We start from the raw sequence: 24,276 nt of genomic DNA on the forward strand, positions 1-24,276 counted from the left end.
TCCATTCTCCCTAAAAATCAATAAAAAATATCTTCAGGTAAGGATTAACAACAACACCACCACCACCACTAACAAAAAACCACCCAAAAAACTAAAAACATTTTTGTGGTCCGAAGATTTATTTTACCCAGATTCCACAGTTAAGTGTGTACAAATTGTGTTACTATCTGGAGAAAGCTAAGCTATGCAGTTATCTAGGCATGGTTGGATAATGGGGAAAATGTGCTCATAATGATTTGTGATGGTTATCAGTAACATTTAAGTGATTTTGAAGAGGTTTTGTTTTTACTATCCTATGAAATAAATCAACATAAAATTGATAACATAATTTTCTCTCAAAATTTTTCACATTTTGTAAAACCTTATTTGTAGCACATTAAAAATGAGTGTTTCATATTACAGAACATTCATAACAAAAATAGAGAAATTGTAAGAATTAATTAAAATTTGGCATTTGCAGTTCTGTGTAATTTATCATTTTATTTTTTTTCTTGAACCTTTAAACACAAACACAGTGCAAATAGCTATAAAAAATAGCTATGCCTTCTTCCCAATGTTATTTTATTCAGAAGTTAACCAGTCTGTGTTGTATACTTATGAAATATTTTAATATCTTTTATTACTGAAAGTCATTTCACTGCCTTTGCTTACAAATAAAAATTCTCAATTGTGAGTTAAATTTTAAACACTAGAACTTTGGAGTATAATATAAGTAAGCCAGGTTAAGGAATTGAATACTTTTCAGGGTAATTCAAGTGACATTTTTTCTTTCCTTTTTGTATTCTAGACCCTATTTCTGGCACTGGATTTCTGGTGTTTATTTGGCATTAGTAAATATTCTTTCAGAGTGAGCCAAATTCATAAAATTATATTTCTATATTTTAGTGGTATATCAGTGTAATCTTTGTCACCTTGATTTTTTTTTAAATTTAAATTTAGGGCTGACAGGAAATGGCAAGACTGATAGCAATAAGAAATATATAGAAGATATAGGAAACTTAAGTTGCAAAATTTTGACAAATGTTTGAAATTAGAAGTTTAGGAATTATGAAATTGTTTTTAAAATATTCATTAGAGAAAAAACCCTTTAGTTGTGGGAAAAATTGAAATAAAACTATATCTTCTATTTTCATATTAAATATTCTCTTCTCTTAATCCTTCTAAACATTAATAAAACCAGTTCAACTTAAAACTTTAAAGTGTTTTCAGTTTATTTAATTAAAAAATTCAAAGCAGCTAATTTCATCTCTGGCTGTATATTACCATATGTTGTTCTTTATCTGCAAATGAATAGTTGATACTCACACTGATCCTATTTTACTGCAAACCTAGATATCTCAATACATTTATAAGTTGAGAAGTATACTAAATCAATTTCTTGAAAGACTCCACTAAGTAAAAGGATATATTGAATATTGGTTGCCATATTTTGCTTTGTCATTAAGGCTTTTCCATATTCTAATAAAATAATATTTTAATGGATAATATAGTTTGTAGTTAGATGTTTCTATTCTTGGAAGAAAACAGATACTACAAATCTTAATTTCAAGAATATGAAAGAAGTGTAAAAGAGGTACCAACATTATTTTTTATGTATAGACATCTAAGCACAGATGGTAGGCGTCCTTCCAACTCTGGGGAAACTAAATTGAGAATACCATTCCTTTTCCCCCTTTGCTTCTGTTTTGAGAACTTCTAGTGTTACAGTACTTAGCACATGGAGGAATGTATCTATATTATAATTTAAGATATTCTAAGTATGGATAATTTCTGACCTAAGGAAACAGTTTTTGTAGTTAAATGAAAAAAATGTTCAGCCTAGTTGGTGTGGTTTAGTGGTTGAGCAGTCGACCTATATGATCCAGGAGGTCATGGTTCAATTCCCCATTAGGGCACATGCCTGAGTTGTGGGCTTGATTGGCAGTGTGGGGCTTGCAGGAGACAGCTGACCAATGATGCTCATCATAGATGTTTCTATCTCTTTCTCTCTGAAATCAATGAAAATAAAAGAAAAAGAATGTTCAGGAAAAAATTTGTTCTTACAATCCCTCAATTGGCATTTGATTTATTAATTGAATTAATAAATTAGCCATAGGAAAACAAATATTAGAAGTATATGATTTATAGTATTTAGAAAGTAGCGCTGTGACTGGTTTGGCTCAATGGATAGAGCATCGGCTTGGGGATTGAAGGGTCCCAGGTTCGATTCCGGTCAAGGGCATGTACCTTGGTTGCGGGCATATCCCCAGTAGGGGGTGTCCAAGAGGCAGCTGATCAATGACTCTCTCATCGATGTTTCTAACTATTTCCCTTCCTCTGTACAAAATCAATAAAATATATATTTTTTTAAAAAGTAGCTATAAGAAAACAAAATGACTTTGGATACTTTATCTTGTTTTACTTCTGTTTGTTTAGTATGTATACATTTGTACTATGGTACAGAAATTTTTCATTTTTATTTTTAAAATTATTCAATTTTAAATTACGAAATTTTGTAAAGGGCTGAAAGTATTATTTAAGCAAATTGATATAAACATTTTAATTTTAAATGAAATAATCCTATCTAATAAAGAGGGAATATGCTAATTGACCATCACTCTGTCACAAAGATAATCATAATCAGAATTATGGGGGGGGGTCAGAAGACGAGAAAGAGCAAGATATCAAAAACATACTGAAAGAAATAGTGACAGAAAATTTCCCCCACCTGGTGAAAGAATTAGACTTACAAGTCCAGGAAGCGCACAGAATTCCAAACAAAAGGAATCCAAAGAAGACCACACCAAGACAAATCATAATTAAAATTCCAAGAGCAAAAGACAAAGAGAGAATATTAAAAGCAGCAAGAGCAAAGCAGGTAGTTACCTATAAAGGAGCACCTATACGATTGTCAGCTGATTTCTCAACAGAAACCATGCAGGCCAGACGGGAATGGCAAGAAATATTCAAGGTGATGAATAGCCAGAACCTACAGCCAAAAATAATCTACCCAGCAAAGCTATCACTCAGAATTGAAGGCCAGATAAAGAGCTTCACCAATAAAAAAAAGCTAAAGGAGTTCATCACCACCAAACCAGAATTATATGAATTGTTGAAGGGGGTTCTTTCGGAAGAGAAAGTAAATAAAGATAAAAACTATGAACAACAAATATGTAACTATCAACAAGTGAATCTAAAAACCAAAAAAATCTGATGAACAATATTAACTGGTGAATATAATAGAATCAGAGGTATGGAAGGGGAGTGAACTGTCGATTCTCAGGGGGGGGGAAAGGGGAGAGGGGGGTGTGGGAAGAGACTGAACATAAACTGTGCACCTATGGATGTGGACAATGATGGGTGGGGAAAGGGCAGAGGGTGGGGTTGGGACCTGGTGAAGGGGAGCAATGGAGGGGGGGGGGGCGGGGAAGAGGAACATCTGTAATAATATGAACAATAAAGATTTATTTTAAAAAATCATTTTACATCGCAAAAAAAAGAAAAAAAGAAAAAAGGGGTCTCCCTTAAAGATGTCTTAAAATAACGCCTGGCTGTTTCCATTCTCACCCTTCAAGTGCTTTTTCTATGGCTGGTGACCTGTCTCATTATAGAAAAACTCCTATTTGGGCGGATGAAATACTACGTGGTGATGTTGATTCACAGGTCTGAGAATACAAGACTTTCCATAGATAAGCCGCCTCCTCTAGGAAGCTGGGGTCCGTCTTCTTTGCACACACAGCCCGTGACCGTGTCAGGACCTGATGATGACCAGAGAACCACCCTGTGCGTGTTGTGACCTCTGAGTGTGGGCGGGGCATTCACCAACAGCATTGTTGACACCTTTGCCTGATTCATTAAAAGTGGGGTTTGGCTTCAGGTGAATTGCTTGTTATAGAAAGAACAATGGCTTAGGAATTTTAAATCCTGAACTTGAGCAGTGTCTGAATCTTTTAAAAAAATATATTTTATTGAGAGAGAAACATAAATAATGAGAGAATATTATTGATGCCTCTGGCACACCCCATATTGGGGATATTGAGCCAGCAACCAGGCATGTGCCCTTGACCCGAATAGAACCCAGGACCCTTCAGTCCGCAGGCCCACGCTCTAGCCATTGAGCCAAACCTGCTAGGGCTGAATCTTCTAAAGTTGTAGATCTAAGTGCATGTGTTTCACAATAAGTAACTCCTCTGACTTTGCACATCTGATTCGTTAACCCCCCAGAGCAGTTGTCGGCAAACTGCGGCTCTCGAGCCCCATGCAGCTCTTTGGCCCCTTGAGAGTGGTTCTCCCACAAAATACCAAGGCCTGGGCGAGTCTATTTTGAAGAAAGTGGTGTTAGAAGAAGTGTAAGTTTAATAAATTTGGCTCTCCAAAGACTTTCAATTGTCATACTGTTGATATTTGGCTCTGTTGACTAATGAGTTTGCCGACCATTGGTTTAGAATATAAGATTTTAAGTTCCTTCAACATTGCGCTAAAAACATTTCAATAAAATCATGCTTTCCACTCTTCCTTTTTATTTTTTTTTATTTTTTATTTTTTAAAGTACTCAATTCCCACAAATCTATTCTGTGTAGGACAGTGTCTACCATATTTTCCTGTATATAAGACGACCCCCTAATTTTACAGTTAAAACATAGGTTTGGGCCTATATTCGCTGTATAAGACTACCCCCCACTTCCGAGGCAACACCAGTTCTTTTTTTTAATTAAATTTTTAATGAATGACATTTTTCGAACATACCGTAATATACCGTACATTGATACAATAAATGGAAGGTCTCTTCACAAATGGCAATGCCATGAACTTGACCGAGAAACAAGAAATCCAAAAGAGAACATTAACACAATGATGGCATCATCTGGAAAGAAAATTACATGAAGAACTTGCAGAAAACGCTTGTTTGTGACTGACTGGGATGATAAGTGGTTTTTCTAGGCAGAGGAGCATTGTGAGCTTAAAATCCTTCAAAATCCTCATCATGTTCTTTTGACATCATAAGTTCATCAATGACCTCTTGTGGCACATTTGTAAGACAGTCATCATATGGATCAAATTCCGAATCAGATGGTGTGGCTTCAGCTTCGGCTTCCCCTTCATCTTGCCACAAGAAGTCATCCTCCATACCGTCCAAAGAATTTGATATGCCACACTTCTTGAAAGACCTGCTTACTGTTTCTTCAGTAATATCATTCCAGGCTTTTATGACAAAGTTACACAAAACATCCAATTGTGGCGCATGCATGTTTCCTCCTTTTGTGACTATAACCATTTTGACGATGCTCAAGAACCATGTCTGCTACATGCTTTTCAAGTTCTGGCCAATAAGGGGTGCCTCTTCTTAATGCACACTTACTCCTTGGCATACTCTTTAATGCATCTTCATTTGCTTTCCAGTCTCGGACCATCTTTTCTGTTACTCCATATTGTCTTGCCGCAGCACAGTTATTGTGTTCCTTGGCAAAGTTTACAACTTTCAGTTTGAAACTGGCTTCAAATTTCCTTCTTCTTGCTGGAGCCATGATGGGTTCTTTTCTACCAGCCATTTGTTGTACACCCACTAATCTTTTAGGCCGGGGTTATACAGTACTGTAGCTTCAGCTACACACAGAATGTTCTATTATGGTACCTTTTAACTCACTGTATGTGTCCTGATACAGCAGCTTTGGCTACACAGAACGTTCCTGTGCTGCAACTGTATGTACCACGGTGAGCCAATCACAACAAGCAAAGGTTCAAAGGTTATAATAGACCACCTCTCTGACTCTGGCCAATCTGAGCAGGCTTTTTACTAGAACACAGTGTAGCTTCGGGTACAGAACATGTATAATTTGCATGCATAAAAAGCCTGTTTGGATTGGCTGAGTTAGAGAGGCGGTCCGAGCATCCTTGCAGTGATTGGTGCGGGATCGAGTTGGAAAATTCGTTTAGCGGCATATCGAGACATTTTTTGGGATATACTCGGCGTATAAGACAGCCCCCCCGATTTTCGGTTGACTTTTTTTCGTTTCAAAAGTCGTCTTATACGCCGGAAAATACGGTAGTTCACTATTGGATCCTTGCACCTGAAAACCTGCTTGGCATATAGCAAGCTCCCAACAAGGGCCTGTTCACCACAGAAATGGTTGGAGCCGCCGCAGGAGAGAGTGGGGTCCCTCTTACACAGAAGACTGGCAGGCTGAGAGGGGAAGCTCAGGGCTCAGGCTCAGGGAAGGGTCTAGAATCCTGGGAAATCGGTTTGGTCGACAGGAAACAGAGGAGACAGAACTGGCCATTCTTTGAGATAAAAAGCTTAAAAGTCATTGGTCTAGCCGAGAGCTAGCCGGGTTGGCTCAGTGGATAGAGTCTCCGCCTGTGGACCAAAGGGTCCCAGATTCAATTTCAGTCAAGGGCATGGTCGTCGGTTGCAGGCTCCTCCCTGGCCCGGTCAGGGCTCCTGCAGGAGGCAAACAATTCATATGTTTCTCTCACGTGGATATTTCTGTCTTTCCCTCTCTCTCACATGCTCTGTAAAATGGAAAAATATCCTCAGGTGAGGATTTAAAAAATAAAAAAGTCATTGGTCTTTGTGAAACTACTGTTATCGGACGAAGACGAAGTGGCGGGTCCTTTGTGCCCGTGGCTGCTGGAAGTGGAATCTTTAGATATCTGGGGAAAAAGAATTGTCTGAGACTCGCTTGTGAGGGAGAATGAATGGGTCTGCTTTATTTTTTCTCAACCTGAAATTCTCACGATTGACTGCATTGGGGGGTTGTGTCCTTTTTCAGTCCATCTTGTCCTCAAAGACGGAGAGGAACGCTGGGTGCCTCTGGCCTTCAGGATGTGAGACTCTGGCTGAGCCGCAGCAGCTGTGCCCAATGGTGCATCGTGACGTCACACCGGAGGCCGGGATGCTCTGTCACAGTGGGCCTGGGTGATATCTAGCTGGTCCTGATGGCGCCGGTCCTGATGGCCACTCTCTGTGCTGAGTGTTTAGCAGGAGACATTGCTAGTTGTGTGCTGACAAATCTCAGAATGAAGAACCTTACCTCATCAGAGTGAAGAAAACGGAGGATAATGAGCCAACATGACGTTCCCAGGTTCTTGTGGCTTCTGTGTGGGATTGGAACCCAGGTCCTGAGACACCAGCACCCAGAGTCTATGTTATTATGCTCCGCTGCCTTCTCGATGGTCTCATCTAAATAAAGTGTTTGTCCCTCACTCACTCTGATAGGTGTTCACATGGCACACAAAACTCTATGATGTCTCTGAAGTCCAACGCTGACTCAGATGGCATTTCTGGGAACCCCTTAAGCAACGGGTGCTAACTGACAATGATTTGTGCTTTTCCTCTGGCCTTTCACCATCAAGGTGTCCATAGCTCTGTGTGGTGTGAATGCCTTTCTCACCATCTCTCCCGGTGGGTTTTCCTACAGGAAAAGCTCCAGATGAAAACGATATCCAGTTTGTCCATAATCATTTCTACTGGCGAACCGTCCAGGTCTACCCTATGGACCAATGTGGGGAAGGTACTGTGGGAATTCCATCACGAACTTGATGCACTTTTAATAACGGCCACACGTTCCATTTCCCATGTGTAAGGAAATATCTATCACAAGACTTTTCAGCCCAGCTGGTGTAGCTCTGTGGTTGAGCATCCATCTGTGAACCAGGAGGTCAGGGTTCCATTCCCGGTCAGGGCACATGCCCTGGTTGCATGCTCCATCCCCAATGGGGGGCGAACAGGGGAAGCCAATCAATGATTCTCTCTCATCATTGATGTTTCTATCTCTCCCTCTCCCTCTCCCTTCCTCTCTGAAATCAATAAAAAACACATTAATAAAAAGGATTTCTCAACTCATACCTTTACTTCTCTTCTTCCTTGGCATCTTTCCCACCCAATACGACCACCCAGCAGCGGCTCATCCATACTTGGTACCCAGCCCCCTCCCTACACCATGGCCCCTTGTCCACAGCAAGCAGAGCTCCCTGAGGAACTCATGGTGCGCAGCCACCCGTGTGCTGACCGTTGTTCTGTGTTCCCCTAGCTTCAACCGAGACCTTCTCCGAGGCACATCCTTGAGGAAAAAGAGTTCTGTGTTCCCCTAGCTTCAACCGAGACCTTCTCCGAGGCACATCCTTGAGGTTTTCCGGTAGGGCCCCCTCCGTTCTGTTCTTTTGAAATGTTGCTCTCACAGTGTCTCCCTGGTAAGTCCACTTCACATGTAAGAAGCTGACAAGGTGAGTGTACAAGACATGCACAGCGCCCTGGGTTCTGGGAGTGACGGTTGAGTGGAAGTCTTCCATGGGCTCATAACCGATAGAAGGAGACGTCTCAAAGTGACAGCACCCAGGACAGAAAGTACAGCCCGCAGAATGCAGTCAGTTATATTGTATATCTCATTAACGGTTAAACCGCTTACATTGGCATTATCTTTAAAAAGTTATATTTGATCACATAGATACCGTGTTCTGGTAGATTACAGACAAAGAGTTGATTTATTGGTATGTTCTTAAAGTCATTAAGCATTGGCACAGGTAAGGCCAAAAAAGTGGATTTTTTGTAGAAACCAATGAATGGCCCTGGAAATGAATGAAACAACTACACTACCATGGAGATTCTGATTTAAAATATATATACTTACATGATTATGTTTCTCTCACAGCCAATGTATCCTCCGATGAACTCTATTCCCACAGAGGATGCCTGCATCATCATGAAAGCGAGATGTAAAATCGTCGCTGGCCAGATTGTGCGTGCTTCTCCTCCTCCCACCTTTTTGTGAGGAGGCATTGAAGAGGTAGGTGAAAATTAGCAAGCATTTCCCTGCCTGAGTGAGAACGCTGTCAATGCTTATTCTGCTAGGAGAGCCACTGCATCCTTGTTTACTCAGAGAACCAACAGTCCATCCCAATTCTAGTCTTGGTCAGCCTTGGTTCCTGGTCCCATGTGAAGTGTGCAGAGACATAGTGGACACTCGTGGGATGTCTGTCTTTGTGATGTTTACACATGGACGACGCTGAGGAACACGGGGTTTGGGTCAGGCTGCCGGGATCCAATCCTGGCTCTGTGGCTTACTCGCATCGTGAGAAAGCCCTGGGCGCCCGGCAAAGGGCAGTGGTGGGTGGGACCGCGCCCTCAGGTGACCTTTCCTCCCCTAGCGTTTGCTGGCCATGCCTCGACCCCTGACCTCTCCTCCCTGGAGATAACATTTAGGCCTCAGTTATATGTCAGCTCCAGGCTCAGGAAAGCAGTGAAACCAGACCAGTGACCCCATGGCTGACCTCAGGACCAGCTGCATTGAATAACGACCCCTCTCCAGGCTCGGGCCCATTCATCAGTGGAGACCCAGACCCTGAAAGGACACTTGGAAAGCTGCTGATTATGCCATTGAGATCTTCCCCCGGGACCTCCCCTAAAATCTCACCCTTAAAACCCTAGGATGGAGGGCTCAGTGCCTCTCCCGCCCAGGAGCACAGGGACCCTGCACCTCCCTCTCCCCCTCTCCCCTTCCCCCTCCCCCCAGCAGGCGCCTGACCACCACCGCCTTCATTCCTGAGCTCCAAGGCCCTTCCTGCATCTCAGTAACTGGCTTCCTCAGCCCATCTCTTCTAGCAATTCCTTCTCCCCCTCTGTGATTTACCAAATAAATGCTTCTCTTATTTGGGCCTTGGCTCTGATTTCCTTCTTACCCAGATTTCAAGTTAAGAGGTTGCCAAACCCAGGTCCGGTCAGACGCCATCCGTCTAACACGGGCTGCCCACACAGAAATAAACTGCTGTGTTTCCTCCTGATCCTGTCACTTAACACTGCGCCTTTCTGTGTCTGAGCTTACGGTTACTTTGTGTGAGCCTCCGAGTATCCGCAGTCCGCTCCAGTGTTGTCAGTACTGATCACCTCCAGCGTGCTCCATACCAGGTGGCAGATGGGGGTGCAAAACATGATACAAAAAACAGGTAATCATAAGATAACCGAATGATAAAAATTAACCTCCACAGAGTAGCAGTTGAACTTGGCGAGTTTTCTGATGGGGAGAGAGGCGAGTGCACTACACACAGTGTGAGTGACCCCAAAACAGTGTCACCCCAGAAAGCGCCCAGCGGAGAGAGCCAGGGCGCCGCTGGTCCTCACTCAGGGAACAGCAGAACCCGCCTCCGGGCCACGCGGGGGAGAAGCGGAGCCGGGCTTCCCTGCCCTGCCCTGCCCAGGAGCGCGGGGTGAGTGTGTGTGTGTGTGTGTGTGTGTGTGTGTGTGTGTGTGTGACCGCGGCCCCGCCTCCCCGTGCGGGATCCCTCCCTCCCGCCGCTGCCCCGCCTCCCCCTCCGCCTCCCCCCCCCCCCCCCCCGCGCGGGCGGGCGGAGCGGCTCCCTGGCGCCCCCTGGCGCCCCCGGGCCGGCGGCGGCTTTCGCTGAGCCGGGAGCGGGTTGTGGCTCCCTCCTCCCGAGCAGCGGCCTCTCCGGCGGAGGAGTCCTGATCCCGGCTCAGGTGGGACTCCCCGGACCGCGGCGCCCTCACCCCTTCCCCTCCTCTCCCTTCCCTTCCCTTCCCTTCCCTTCCTGTCCCCTCCCCTCCCTCCCCGCGGCGGCCGGGCTGCGCCCCGCTCCCGGCTCCCGGCTCCCGGCTCCGGCTGCAGCTCCCGCCGGCGCTGGCCCCTCCGGTGCGGGCGGCCCGCGTGGCTCCGGGGCCGGGACCAGGTCGGCGGGTGCGGCGTGCGGGGCGGGTGCGGGCGGGACGGGGTGCGGGCGGCCAGATCTCGGGGTCCCCGAGGCAGCCCGCGGGCCCAGGGGCGGCACCGAGCGCGGCGGGTGGCGGAGGGGCGCTCGCGGGCTCCGCAGCCGGTTCCCCTGGGCGCCCGGCCGCCGCGGGCACCTCCGCGGGCGCCTCCGCGGGCGCCTCCGCGGGCACCTCCGCGGGCACCTCCGCGGCAGCCGGGCCGCTCCCGCCGGTGGCCGCCGCCGGGTCCGGGCACCGCGGGGGGCGCCCAGGTCACTGTCCGGGTGCCTGCAGCTGCCATCGGTCCGCGGCGCCCTGGAGCTGCCGTCTGTCTGGGAGCATCGCCCAGGTCACCCGTGTGGTCCCCGCGGTCCCGGCAGCCGCGGAGCTCCCTCTCACTTTCGGGCTTTCCGTTTTCTCTTGCCTCCTTGCCTCCTGCAGGCTTTGGAAACCACTCTGGGTGCAGGGGTGGGGGAGCCGCCGCTTTGCTGAGGGAAAAAGCGGCTCAGCTGCTGAACCTTCCATCGGCCTGGGAGGCCCCCGCCCCTCCCCGGGCCCGGAGGACTCCACACCCACCGGCCTCCCAGCCCGGGGTGTGCCTCCTGCACCCGCAGCGCCAGCCCCGGGGTGTGGGGGTGTGTCTCCTGCACCCGCAGCCGCCGGCGCCAGACCATGCAAGTGGGTGTGTGCCCTCTGCCAGCCAGGCTCTGCTCTGATTTCGATTTTCCCCTGACCTAAGCATTGGATCCGTGGGCTTAGTCGCGGCTAGAGCCCAGTCCAGGACAATACACGTGGATAACCCAAGGGCAGGAGGACTGGCCACAACAATGATTTTATTCTGGGGGGATGAGTCAAAGGGCAGGACGTCCGGCCTCTCGCAGGGGGGCTCCAGCCCAGTCAGCGGGACTCAGTGAGGGTTACTATGCTGAGGGCAGCACGCTGTTTGCTGCAGGAATGCTTACTGCCTCAACCAGTGCTGCCTGCGCACAGCGGGCATCTCTTTCCCGCCCAGCTCCAGGCTGGTACCTGTAACTCGGAGTGTGGTTTCATTAGGCAGAGAGAGAGCACCAGCAACCAGGCCTGTTAGTTAGGCCTTAGCTCACTAATGCCAGACCTTTGGCTTACAGGTTATCTTGTCAAATTGTTTTCTCTCTTACTATTTCCATTGACTCAGAATATCACCAGGGAGTAAAATCCACTTCTGCATCTTTTTAAGGTAACATGTTTCATTTCTGACGGCGTTATATATATGAAACATTACAACAGCTGCTGGGGAGTTTTGAGGATTAAAGTGTTAAATATGCTCATTATAAGATACTATTACTGTTTTTTTTAAAAAATATATTTTTGTTGGTTTTAAAGAAGAAGGGAGAGAGAGAAACATCAATGGTGAGAGAGAACCCTTGATCGGCTACCTCCTGCATGCCCCACACTGGGGATCAAGTCCTCAACCTGGGCAAATGCCCTGACTGGGAATTGAATTGTGACCTCCTGTTTCGTAGGTCAATGCTCAATCGCTGAGCCATGCCAGTTGGGCGATACTATTACTATTAAATGCACTTTTTGTAAAGATTTTAAGATTGATTTTTAGAGAGAGAGGAAGGGAGAAGGAGAAAGAAACATCAATGTGAGAGTGAAACACTTATCAGCTGCCTTCCACATGCCCCCTACTGGGGATCAAGCCTGCAACCCAGGCATGTGCCCTGACTTAGAATCGAACCCACAACCTTTGGATTTTTTATACTAAGGGCTAATTTATACTTTTAAATTTTATAAACTTGTGATCAACTCCCTGTTCGATAAAAGTCCTAACCAAAAAGATTAATTCAGATCACCCTCACAACAGATCACAGTATAGACTGGCTCCACCTAAAAGAACATCGGAGTTTACACTCCAGAGGGAAAGGGTCTCTCCGGGGTGACCCCCTGTCCGGAGGTGACCTGCTGGCCTTGGAAGTTGGGGCTTAATGGAGCAGAGCAGTCTGCTTCTGAAAGCTTCCTCTTCCCCCTTCCCCGCCCCCCCTATCAGTGAACAAACACTGATTTTGAAAGCTGAGTTTCCCAGTGTGCCCTGGTGACAGCAGACCTAGCCTGGAGCAGCTAAGGTGTATACAGCTCGATCACCTGTGGAAAGAGCACTTTTTTAAAATAGAGAAAAGATACCACTAAAGTGAACCGGAAGATCATTGTCTGTGATATGTTGTCTGTCATTCTGTGGTTATTGTCTACCAGAGGCCTGCTGCACGAGTTTGTGCACGGGTGGGGTCCTGAAGGAGTAGGGGGAGCTGGGACATGAAATTTATGCACTGAGGTGGGGGATCCCTCAGCCCGGCCTGTGCCCTCTCACAGTCTGGGAGCCCTGTGATCTATCGATCGCCCCAAAGAGGTGGGCCCTGCCCACTCTGCCGGGGCTCCACAATGGACTGTTCCTGCAAAAGGAGGCCTCGCCCTCCCACCACAGACCACCAGGCCACCGCCTGGACCTCCCTCTTTGGGGCGATCATGGAGCCCCCTGATTGATCGATCGCCCCGCTGGCCAGTGTCCTGGGCAATCCTGGGATGACGGCTGGGCCCCCGACCAATCGCATCGCACCTGCCTTGGCTGGCCTGGCACCAGTGGGTGTCATAGCGTGGTCATCCGGAAGGCATGCCTGGTCTCATTAGCACATGGTGCTTTTATTAGAATAGATGACCAGGGGTTATTATAGGTAGGTGATATAGAGGGAAATCTGGTCCAAGAGAGTCAGATGGGGAGAGTGCACTGAGGTCTGTAACCGTTATCTGAGCAGGACCAGGAGAGCCTCGGGGAGAGCCTCGGGAGGCAGACTGCCTGGATTTCACACTGAGTTTCCACATCTTAGCTCTTACAGCCATCAGAGCTTGTTGTACACGCAGGAGCATGTTAGCACCGCAAGGGCAGGGATCCGGTTCCCGGCTGCGTGCTGTTGCTGCGTCGTCGTCGGTGCCGAGTCCCTGGCGTGTGGTGTGCTGGCTCCCGCTGGCTGTTTTATCATCTCACTCAGCAGCCCCGCTGGCTCCGAGCCACGGCGCTTCTTTTCCTGTCTCTCTGCCTGTGTCCCTGCTCCTCCTCAGACGGCATCGAGCATCCTGCACCCGTCCAACATGGCTTTAAACATTTGTTTTATTTTATTTTATTTTAAAAAAATATATGTTTTTATTGATTTCAGAGCGGAAGAGAGAGAAACATCATGATGAGAGAGGATCATTGACTGGCTGCCTCCTGAATGCCCCACATGGAGGATCAGGGATCGGGGATTGAGCCCCCTACCATAGGCATGTGCTCTGACTGGGCATTGAATTGTGACTTCTTGGTTCATAGGTCAAGGCTCAACCACTGAGCCACACCAGCCAGGCTAAACATTTATTTAATAAACATATAAAAGTTAACTAAGCAGGTACATCTAAACACTTTAGCAATATTTAACACATAACTTTAATAACGAAGGCTTATTAAAATTTACATTTTACCGATGGAAAAGCTGAGGTACAGAAAACTTAAATAACTTGCTCAAGGTCATACAGCTTAGGAAGCTGTATCTGGATTCAAACCTAGTTGGTCCAGTTTTAAAGTCCAAGTTCTTAACTATATTATGCTATGTTGTCTATCACATTACTTTTATTTCAGGCATCAGCAAACTGGGTCCTATTAAGGCCTTCCTCCCATTTTTGTAAATAAAGTTTTGTTAGAACAGCCACACACCCCTCCTTCTGCTGCTTTCCTGACAAAGGCACAGTGGAGTAGTTGTCACAGAGACTGTACAGCCTGCGAATGGTCACCGGCCCCGGGGTTACTTGAGTCATAACCCTTGCCATCATCTGCAGTTGTGTGTGTTTATTTTATGTCTCTTGTTCTAGGTGACAAGCTCCAGGAGAGCAGAGGTTTTCTTGCTTTGTTCTCCCCTGTATTTTTAGCTCTGATAAGAAAAAAATATTCTGAAATGTTCTCAATTACAGCAGCTGGAGAGCGAGAGAAAGAGACAGAGCTGTTAGTCTGAGAGTGGCTTCGGGCTGTGCTAGTCACATTCTTGTTTTACCTGTTGGGATTTGGGCTAATTTCCGGTGGACGTTCTGCAGATTATTTCAGCCAGGCACCATCCAATCCCAGGGACCCCTGCTTCTCCCGGCCAGCCCAGGGGCGCTGGCGTTTCTCTGCAGACTTGCTGTCTCCTGCCGGTGTCACCGCCCCCGCTGCTGTGCCTGCGGCTCCTGTAAATTCTTCCCGACCTTTCCTTCTCTTCTGGCCTCCTGGGTGTGCAACGATGCTTGCCAAACCCCGAGGACAGACATGCTTTATCTCCTTGCATGCTGCTGCGGGTTCAGACTCCGTGCCCCAGGACCCATCTTCATTTTGGCTAGCTTCTTTGGCTCAAGAAAACCTTACTTTTAAAAAGACTTGTAAAAAAGATAATGACTTGTCATAAAGATACGTTTTTTACGAAGTGAAAAGATTTGCAGCCACGGAAATTAAGAAGTTTTAACGTAACAGCTCCTAACACGGGGCCTGGCACAGAACAGGCGCACCATAAATGCTGTTTTATGGAATAGAGGAGCATTATGCAGTGATGTAGCCAAGTTCATTGTCATTATGCTGAGCGCTTGCCCTCTCCGAGTCGTTGAAGGACATGTTTTGAGGGCCGTGTTTACAATTTGACCTCCAGGCGTGGAGCTGCGATGTCCATGCTGCTTGTCTTTGGACTGCTGCTGCATGACCTCCCGCTGAGCCGCCCCGAGGAGGCTTCGCCCCCGGGCGGGGCCGAGGGCGCCCCGGGCGGGCCCGGGTTCGACTACGCCAGCATCCGCCTGCCCGAGGAGCACATCCCCTTCTTTTTGCACAACAGCGGGCATGTGGCCGGCCTCTGCAGGAAGGACCCACACTGTCCTTTTAAGGTAGGCTCCTTCCCTTGTTTACTAAAGCGTGTGGTTTAGGCTGGCTTACCAATTCTGCTTCACAGCTTGAACTTGAAGGTAGTATTTTATCTTTGGGTTGTGAGTTGGTCATTGTATTTCATATAAGGCTTATAACGACCAAACTTTGTTTAAAACTATGTCCCACCCACAGCAGTGAGATTTAAAATCCAAATCACTAGTAAATAGGAAACCAATCTTATTTGTATACTCCAGACATGAGTCAAATTAGATTTTTTGCACAAAAGAATATCCAAGTAACTAAGAATTTGCCACCTCTTCCTTCAGCTGCACTGGGTCTGTCTCAGCACTTCATTGCGATAATCACACCTCTGCCCCTAATCACACCTCTGCCCCGGCTCCACGTAATTAGGGTTGGTGTTGAGGTTGTCCTGGTGCAGACCTGCTGGGAAGGCCCCAAATGGCAGCCCTTTAAGGCAGCTACTGAGGCCCCAGAGATCAAAGCTGGGCACTTCCTTTCCCACGGTGCTGGCACAGGAAGCCCGCTGACAGGAGGCCTGGGAACCACACACACACACACTCACACACACACATACACATTCACTCACACACAGACACACACATTCACACACACACACACACACACACACACACACAAACACACGCTGCCCCTGGGCCGGCGAGAGCCTGCGGGCTCACACACACACACATACACATTCACTCACACACAGACACATTCACACACACACACACACACACACATACACATTCACTCACACACACACACACACATTCACACACACACACACACACACACACACACACACAAACACACGCTGCCCCTGGGCCGGCGAGAGCCTGCGGGCTCTCTGGCCTCCAGCGGCTGCTGTGGCCCCAGGGACTGCATAGCCTCCATGTCTTGAGGGATCTGCCGATCTGGATGGATGAACAAAGTTGCTGATCCAGTTAATGTAGCTGATTCTTTTGGTGACAGAAATTCCACTTTAGGTGACTTCTAGGGTCTGCTTTTAGAATCAGTTTGCTCGTGGAGAAAGGAAGGCTGATTCATGGAGCCGCTTCCAGAAATGTCAGTGCCAGTGGTCTTTGGTAGTCCAGGTAAAGCCTAGACTTGTGGTTAGGGAACCAGCAGGGGGAGGGGCTGGTAATTAAAGGTAATTGTTGTTAAGAACCTTAAGACTCCTGTTCTCAGAGTTTACTCTTGTAATTTTTATTGCAGTTAAGGCAGCCGGTCCTCAGGGACAGTAAAAGTGAAAGTCCTCTAATGCTTTGTTTCTTCATGGAAAACCTGAGAGTCCTCTCTCAGTGTCAGAAGGCTGCCTCATCTGAATAAATGCATATTGTTAGGATCATGGAAGGAGGAACCCAGGAGGCCAACAGGGGAAAGAATTAGGATTTATTAGGTCATCTGGGGACCAGGTGGGCTGAGCCCCCACATGGCGCCAGCACCAGGGGCTGGGAGTCAGAGGCTGGAAAGGAACCTCGGTGGGCCTTTCAGGTCGGAGAATTCTCTGGGCGGGTCCACATCCTGGGAAGGCCCAGAGGGAAGGAGAAAGGTCTTAGCAAGGAGGGTGGTCTACGCTAAAGGGAATGTCCGTTGTGAAGTGGCCTAGAGGTCAGTCTCCCAGGGAAGGGGGTATTGATTCAATTATTTGATCAGATCCAACACACGTTTTATGTTCTAGAAACACTTAGAAAACCTGAAGTTCTGCTGGGGCTATGAGGAATCCTGCAGGCCCGAGTTCCGGTTCAGTTACCCCGTCTGCACCTATGTGGACATGGGGTGGTAAGTTTCCCGATGGAGTGATGCCTCCCCTGGAAGCCGTCCTCCACGGCCAGTAGGCTGTGCCCCCGTTCCCAGCGAGGCTCTTGGTTTTAGGTATTCACTCCTTTAGATATCCGTTTGCTCACATGGTCACAGGGTCAACTCGACTACCCCCAGGAACAGCTGTCATGTCCTCTGTCGGGGGGAGACGCGGTGTAGGTCACCGGAAATACTCCCCCCAGCAGACATCAGGAAGATACACTGATGTTCTCCTCACGATGCCGGAGGGGAAAGTTAGTTAATTGAAACTGGAAAAGTCGGTGTTTGGGCTGCCGGTCACCACCAGAACCAGTAAGCAGAGGTGAGGATTGAATCTTTACGGGTGCTTTACTCCGAGGGCCTGCCATCAGAGAAGGCTGCGGGTTGTGTACCCTGAAAAGACGGTCTTACCTGTCATCTCAAGCCAACCCTTTTACAAGGAGAAGAGAAGTGTAGGTGAAGGTTTGGAACTCAGCGGAAAAGGTTAGCCAGCTAGAGCTGCATCTGTGATTCTCTGAACATCCTCTCACCTGCTGACAGTGACTCCATCAGCGATCAGTGTCCCGGACGGCGGTGTTCCCTCCCGGGAGCACCTCATTCAGACGAGTCTGGGCCACGCGCAGTCCTCCGGGGGCACGGGGTCGGATTGCTGGCAGGTGTTATGTTCCAATCCCTAGAACAACAGCCTCTACATGCATCGATTACCAGCCTATTAACTGTACCTAAACCTAAACATTTTTAACATCCTGAGTCCCCCACCACAGTGACTATAATCCTTACATTCACGGTGCGGGGGAGGCGTGTGGTGGAGGTGGGAGAGGCATAGAGGGGATAAATGGTGATGGAAAAATGAAATAAATAAAAATGCATGCCAGGCTAATGGAGTAAGTAAAATACAGTAATTAGTAACCCAGTCTCATTAGTAGTCCAGTTCCAGATGACCCTAAATACGTTTATGTGTGCATTTACATTTTAAGTGAGTACGTCTGTAGATAATGTATTTTGGTAACTTCTTCATCTAGCAAAGGATCATTTTAAGAAAATTGTGATAGTTTACTTAAAAAATTAATGAAAAACGTACAGCAATTTAACCTTTCGAAAGAAGATTCATGTCTCAGAAAAAAGAAAAAGAAAAAAAAGTGACGGAAAATCTTTGTTTGCAAATAGGACGGATACTCTGGAGTCAGCCCGGGACACCTTCTGGCAGCAAGCGGACTTCGGCTACGCGGGCGCGCGGCGGCGGGAGCTGCGGGAGCTCTGCCGGCCCGAGCAGACGGTGAGCTGCAGTTTATTTACCACCAGAGGCCTGGCGCACGGAATTCGTGCACAGCAGGGGGAGGAGGTGGTGTCTCTCAACCCAGCCTGCACCCTCTCCCCTCTCCAATCTGGGACCCCTAGAGGGATGTCCACCAGGATCGGGCCTAAATGGGCAGCCAGACATCCCTCTTACGATCCAGGACTGCTGGCTCCCAACTGCTCGCCTGCCTGCCTGCCTTCCTGATTGCCCCTAACTGCTTCTGCTTGCCAGCCTGATTACCCCCTAACCACTCCCCTGCCAGCCTGATTGATGTCTGACTGCTCCCCTGCCAGCCTGTTTCCCCCAACTTCCCTCCTCTGCCGGCTTGGTCACCCCTAACTGCCCTCCCCTGCAGGGTTGATCACCCCCAACTGCCCTCCCTTGCAGGCCTGGTGCCTCCCAACTCCCCTCCCCTGCTGGCCATTTTGTGGTGGCCATCTTGTATCCACATGGGGGCAGGATCTTTGACCACATGGGGGCAACTATCTTGATTTTGTGTGTTGGAGTGATGGTCAATCTGCATATTACTGTTTTATTAGATAGGATGCTCCTGTGTTTAGATCAGGATGTGGAGACAAGGTGGACGGCCTGAGAAAGGACTCCTCCTCCCGCCTGTTTATTGGCTTAGACCACATGTGTCAAACACAAGGCCCGCGGGCCAAATGCAGCCCGCCAGGCCTTGCAATGTGACCCGCACCCCGCTGTCATCACTGCACTCCGCTGTCAGTTTATGACATTGTCAGTTTATGACTGTTCAGTAAACCATTCGGCCCGCGATTTAGGCTGGATTTTAGATTTTGGCTCCTTCTCTGATTGAGTTCGACACCCCTAGCTTAGACTCTTTTAACTTCTGAAAACAAGTTGTTCTGTGTCCTTTGGGAACCGTGTCCTGCTTTCACACAACATCAGATGGCCATATAAAATAGCACTAGGATTAGCATTTCCCCCAACATGTGCTAAAGAAGAAAAATTGATAAAATGAACCTTTACAAATTTGCTTGCAAGTAGTTTGGGACAGATGAGACACCTCCCCATGCTGCTCATGTTTGCTTAGGATTTACAGTTAGCAGGCAGCTGTCCTGGACAAGTGGGCTGGCTGGGTTCTCACAGGCATGGCAGAAGGCGGGCAGAAAGGCAGCAGGTCCTCAGGGACAGAAAGCAGCTTCGGTGAGCCCAGCAGCTGCTGCGGGGACTGTGTGCCCAGAATTAGAACACAAGTCTGCGCTGTCCCCCTCCTGCAGCGCTCTCAGCTGGTAAACGCACCTTTGCTGGATGCAGCCGGGGGCAGTCAGAGGAAGGACAGGCCCACACTGCAGGGTTCAAATCCTGATTCCAATTTCTTCTGCTTTTTAAACTTTTTAAAAAATATATACCGGTATAGATTTTTATTGATTTCAGAAGGAAAGGAGAGGGAGAATCATTGATTGGCTGCTTCCTGCCTGCCCCCAATCTGGGCGTGTGCCTGACTGGGAATTGACCACTGGCAATTTCTGGGCAATTTCTTCTGCTTTGGACCATGCCTATTTTAGAGCTTGTAGTAAGGATGAAAGGAGATTCTGTATATGAAAACGCTCATGCAGGGCCCCAGTCCGAACAAAGGTCCAGGGAGTTGTAGGCACTTATGATTAGGGTCTGTTTTCCCCATGTGCTTGAACCCTGGCCAACCTCGGATATCTCAGGCTTCTCCATGATCTGCAGGCAATCAGAAAATTAAAGAAATGTTTTTTTATTGCACTCGCATGTGCTCTGTAGCTTTGGAGGCTGTCACATAACAGAGCGAGGCCCTTCTCGCAGGAAGCATGGTGGGACCCACACTGCCCCTCGTGCCCGTAGCCAATGCCGTCTTACCCGCCCAGTCTCTGCCTGAGTCTGCTGTCCAGACAGGGCAGGGCGGAGCCACGGCCCACCTGGCACCCTCCGGGCAGTGTGTAGAATACTCTCCTGGCCAAGATCTACCTCCATTGCTTTCTGCTCTTACAGCCTGATCCCTTACCAGCGGTGGACTCCAGAACACCGTGCCGGTCAAGGCCTGGTGTTCATGGGCATTACAGGAAAAACAAATGGCGTTTAATCTAGAAATAGAATCCAGAGCAGATAAAGCTCTGGAAACTCCCTCGTCCAGCACAGACCAGACTGGCAGAGGCAGGAGCAGGCTCTGGCGGCCGCCTCGCCAGCTCGCTTGTCAGTGATTTAGAAAGCACTGCCCTCGCGTCACCGTGGAGACAGGGACTCCCACCAGCTTTGTGTTTGCAGACAGCAGCTCTCATGGAATCGGCACCCTGCCCTTCAGCCTTGTGTTTCAATGTCTTGTGTGCATTCTTCTTGTTTCATTTGGCTCGTCTTGGAAAGATGCTTTTCACATACGGTGGTGGTGATGATTCTGAACGCTTTCCTTCTTAGAGGACTGAACCTCACGTTCCGCTCTTGCTTTATTTAGCAAGAGGTGGAATACATAGAACATGGGAGTTCTTAGTCACTGGAAAATGTGAAAATGGGCAAAACTTTGTGTGGCCGAAGGGAAATGTCCTGAACAGAAGCAGCCTTGGGAAACATGCCCCGTCACACTGTGGGGCTCGATCTCAAGGTGCACATGCTGTCAACATGTCTAGCACGTCGGGGGAGTCCTCGGAATGTTCATACTCAGAGCTGTTTTTTCAACCTTATTTCAGAGTGACTCGAGCCTGGTATGTTCCCGCTACCTTCAGTATTGCAGAGCAACCAATCTCTACCTTGACTTAAGAAACATCAAGAGAAGCCATGACAGGTACTTACGTGGTTGATGTTAAAAATCGAATGGAAATTCTGAAATATTTTCAGGCCCAGGGACATGCTTTGGGTTTGCTTCATAAAAATATGGCAATGAGGCCGGGACAGGTGGAGGATGGGGCCTCAAGTTGATTGTTGTGAAGCTGGGTTTTGGGTCCAGCTTCCTTCCTGTACCATTCTGATGAAAAACTGGTTTTGGTAAACCACCCTGGTTACAGCTCATGTGCTTGAGTCCTGAAAACGTTTTCCCAACGTAATTTAATTTTTTGTTATCAACCAGGTTTAAGGAGGATGTTTTCCAGACTGGTGAGATTGGAGGACACTGTAAACTGGATGTGCATACGTTGATGTCTGAAGGTCAGCGCAAAAGCCCCCTGCAGTCTTGGTGAGATTTTTTTTTTTAATTTTTTTTTTTTACTGTATTTGTAAAATATTTGCCTTTATTTCTGGAACTTGCAGGTTTTGGTAGGGAATCTCAAATGCAAAGTTTTACTTCATTTGTGAATAATTTGGCATGAGCTTGCAGAAGTGATGGCTATAGAGCAAATCCACCAGTTATAACTGAATTAAATATATGTTTATAAAATATTAGGAAGTATGATATAGTACTTTTTGCTAATGAGAGAAAAAAATGAGTTAAAAAATAATGAATTTTTATTAACTCGTAATTGCTGTGTTTTGGGGAATACATTTAAAAAAGAAACACAAGGGGAGAAACCAAGATGGCAGCATAGGAAAACACCTAAACTGTTGCCTTGCACAACAATTTCAAAACTATAACTAAAAGACAAAACGAACATCATCCAGAACCACAGGAAAGCTGGCTGAGTGGAAATTCTACAACTAGAAGGAAAGAGAAAAGCACATGGAGAATCAGAGGAGCTGCGAAGGACTGGGGTACAGAGGCATGCTTGCAGAGAGGAAGGGTGGCTGGGTGCCAGGCTGGCTTTCTCTAGCAGGAAGGAGACAAAAGCTCCTAAGTGCACTGAACCCCAGTTCTGACTGCATTGAACCCCAGTTCCAGGTGAAACCCTGAGGAATCTGGACTATCAAGCAGAAACTTAGGGGAGCCGAGAAAGGCAGAGTTCTGGAGGCGCACACATGGGTATGTGCAGAGAGGACTGACTGCTCAGGGTGCGTCTGGCTTTCTCTAGTGGCAGGGAAACAAAAACTCCCGACTGCGCTGAACTCCAGTTCCAGGTGAGAATCTGGGAATCCATATTCATTGGGGGAGAAATTGGACTGTCTGGCAGAGGGCGAAACTCGAGGATGGCTTCCTCTCAGAGGTGCTAGAAGCGATTACCAAGGGACACTGAGACCCAGGGGCCTCATAGGGCAGGGATGATGGGAAGCCAAGACTGTCTGCTCAGCCCTGAGACTCTGCCCCATCCAAGCTGAGCACAGAGGCTTTTTCAGTTTTGCAAGTCTTTTCTCATAAGGGTGTATCCAGTACAGAAATTCTCCCAGCATAGAAGCAGCTGATCCTCACAGCCAATTGGCCTGGATGGAGGTCAATTCCTCCCAGTGATACCAATAATAATTAAGACTTAATTTCAAGAAGGCTGTACACATAGTCCACAAAGGGGTGTACAAAGACTGTCCACCTCAGGTAACTGAGGAGGCCGAGCCACTGGGTCATATAGGACACCTAGCACACAAAGCTACCATACCAACTCAGGGAAGCAGCAAAAATGCAGAGTCAAAGAAAAAGATCACAAATGAAAGAAATGGAGGAAAACAAAAAACTGGATATAGAGTTCAAAACCACGGTTATAAGGTTTTTCATGAATTTCCTAGAAAAGGCCAATAAATTCAGTGAGACCTTCGAGGATATGAAGAAGAAACAACTAGAAATTAAACATACACTGACTGAAATAAAAAATATACAAAGACCCAACAGCAGACTAGAGAAACGCAAGAATCAAGTCAAAGATTTGAAATACAAAGAGGCAAAAAACACTCAACTGGAAAAGCAAAAAGAAAAAGAATCCAAAAAGTTGAAGATAGTGTAAAATGCCTTTGGGACAATCTCAAGCGTAATAACATCAGAATTATGGGGGTGCCAGAAGAAGAGAGAGAGAGCAAGATACTGAAAACATATTTGAAGAAATAATGAGTAAAAACTTCCCCCCTGGTGAAAGAAATAGACCTATAAGTCCAGGAAGCGCACAGAACCCCAAACAAAAGGAATCCAAAGAGGACCACACCAAGACACATCATAATTAAAATGCCAAGAGCAAAAGACAAAGAGAGAATCTTACAAGCAGCAAGAGAAAAACAGTTAGTTACCTACAAGGGAGCACCCATATGACTGTCAGCTGATTTCTCAACAGAAACTATGCAGGCCAGCCGGGAGTGGCAAGAAATCCTAAAAAATGATGAATAGCAAGAACCTACAACCAAGATTACTCTCTACCCAGCAAAGCTATCATTCAGAATTGAAGGTCAGCTAAAGAGCTTCACAGATAAGAAAAAGCTAAAGTTCATCACCACCAAACCAGTATTATATGAAATGCTGAAAGGTATTCTTTAATCTTCTTAGATGATTAAGAAGAAAAAGGTAAATATAAAAATTATGAACAACAAATACATATCTATCAACACGTGAATCTAAAAATTAAGTGAATTAAAATCTGATGAGCAGAATAAACTGGTGAATATAATAGAATCAGGGACATAGAAAGGGAGTGCACTGACAATTCTGAGGGGGAAAGGAGTGTGGAGGGTGCAGGAAGATACTGGACTAAAATTGTACACCTATGGATGAGGACAATGGGGGTAGGTAAGGGCAGAGGGTGGGGTGGGAACTGGGTGGAGGGGAGCTATAGG

The 24,276-nt window shown here is 47.2% G+C and overlaps 1 protein-coding gene across 1 annotated transcript in view; it reads left to right on the top strand.

Annotated features, from left to right (window-relative positions):
- The first annotated feature begins 10,351 nt into the window (after positions 1-10,351).
- The window catches only part of EOGT (EGF domain specific O-linked N-acetylglucosamine transferase), a 62,227-nt gene continuing 48,302 nt past the window's right edge, over positions 10,352-24,276 (top strand). The window contains exons 1-6 of the mRNA XM_084901721.1: positions 10,352-10,447; positions 15,355-15,583; positions 17,266-17,366; positions 18,552-18,660; positions 21,351-21,445; positions 21,728-21,832. Of these exons, the coding sequence (XP_084757847.1) occupies positions 15,368-15,583; positions 17,266-17,366; positions 18,552-18,660; positions 21,351-21,445; positions 21,728-21,832 (626 nt within the window). The 5' untranslated portion in view covers positions 10,352-10,447; positions 15,355-15,367. The remainder of the gene's footprint in view (positions 10,448-15,354; positions 15,584-17,265; positions 17,367-18,551; positions 18,661-21,350; positions 21,446-21,727; positions 21,833-24,276) is intronic.

This window comes from Pipistrellus hanaki (assembly GCF_964339955.1).
Source record: "Pipistrellus hanaki genome assembly, chromosome: 13".
NCBI classification, from domain to species: Eukaryota; Metazoa; Chordata; class Mammalia; order Chiroptera; family Vespertilionidae; genus Pipistrellus; species Pipistrellus hanaki.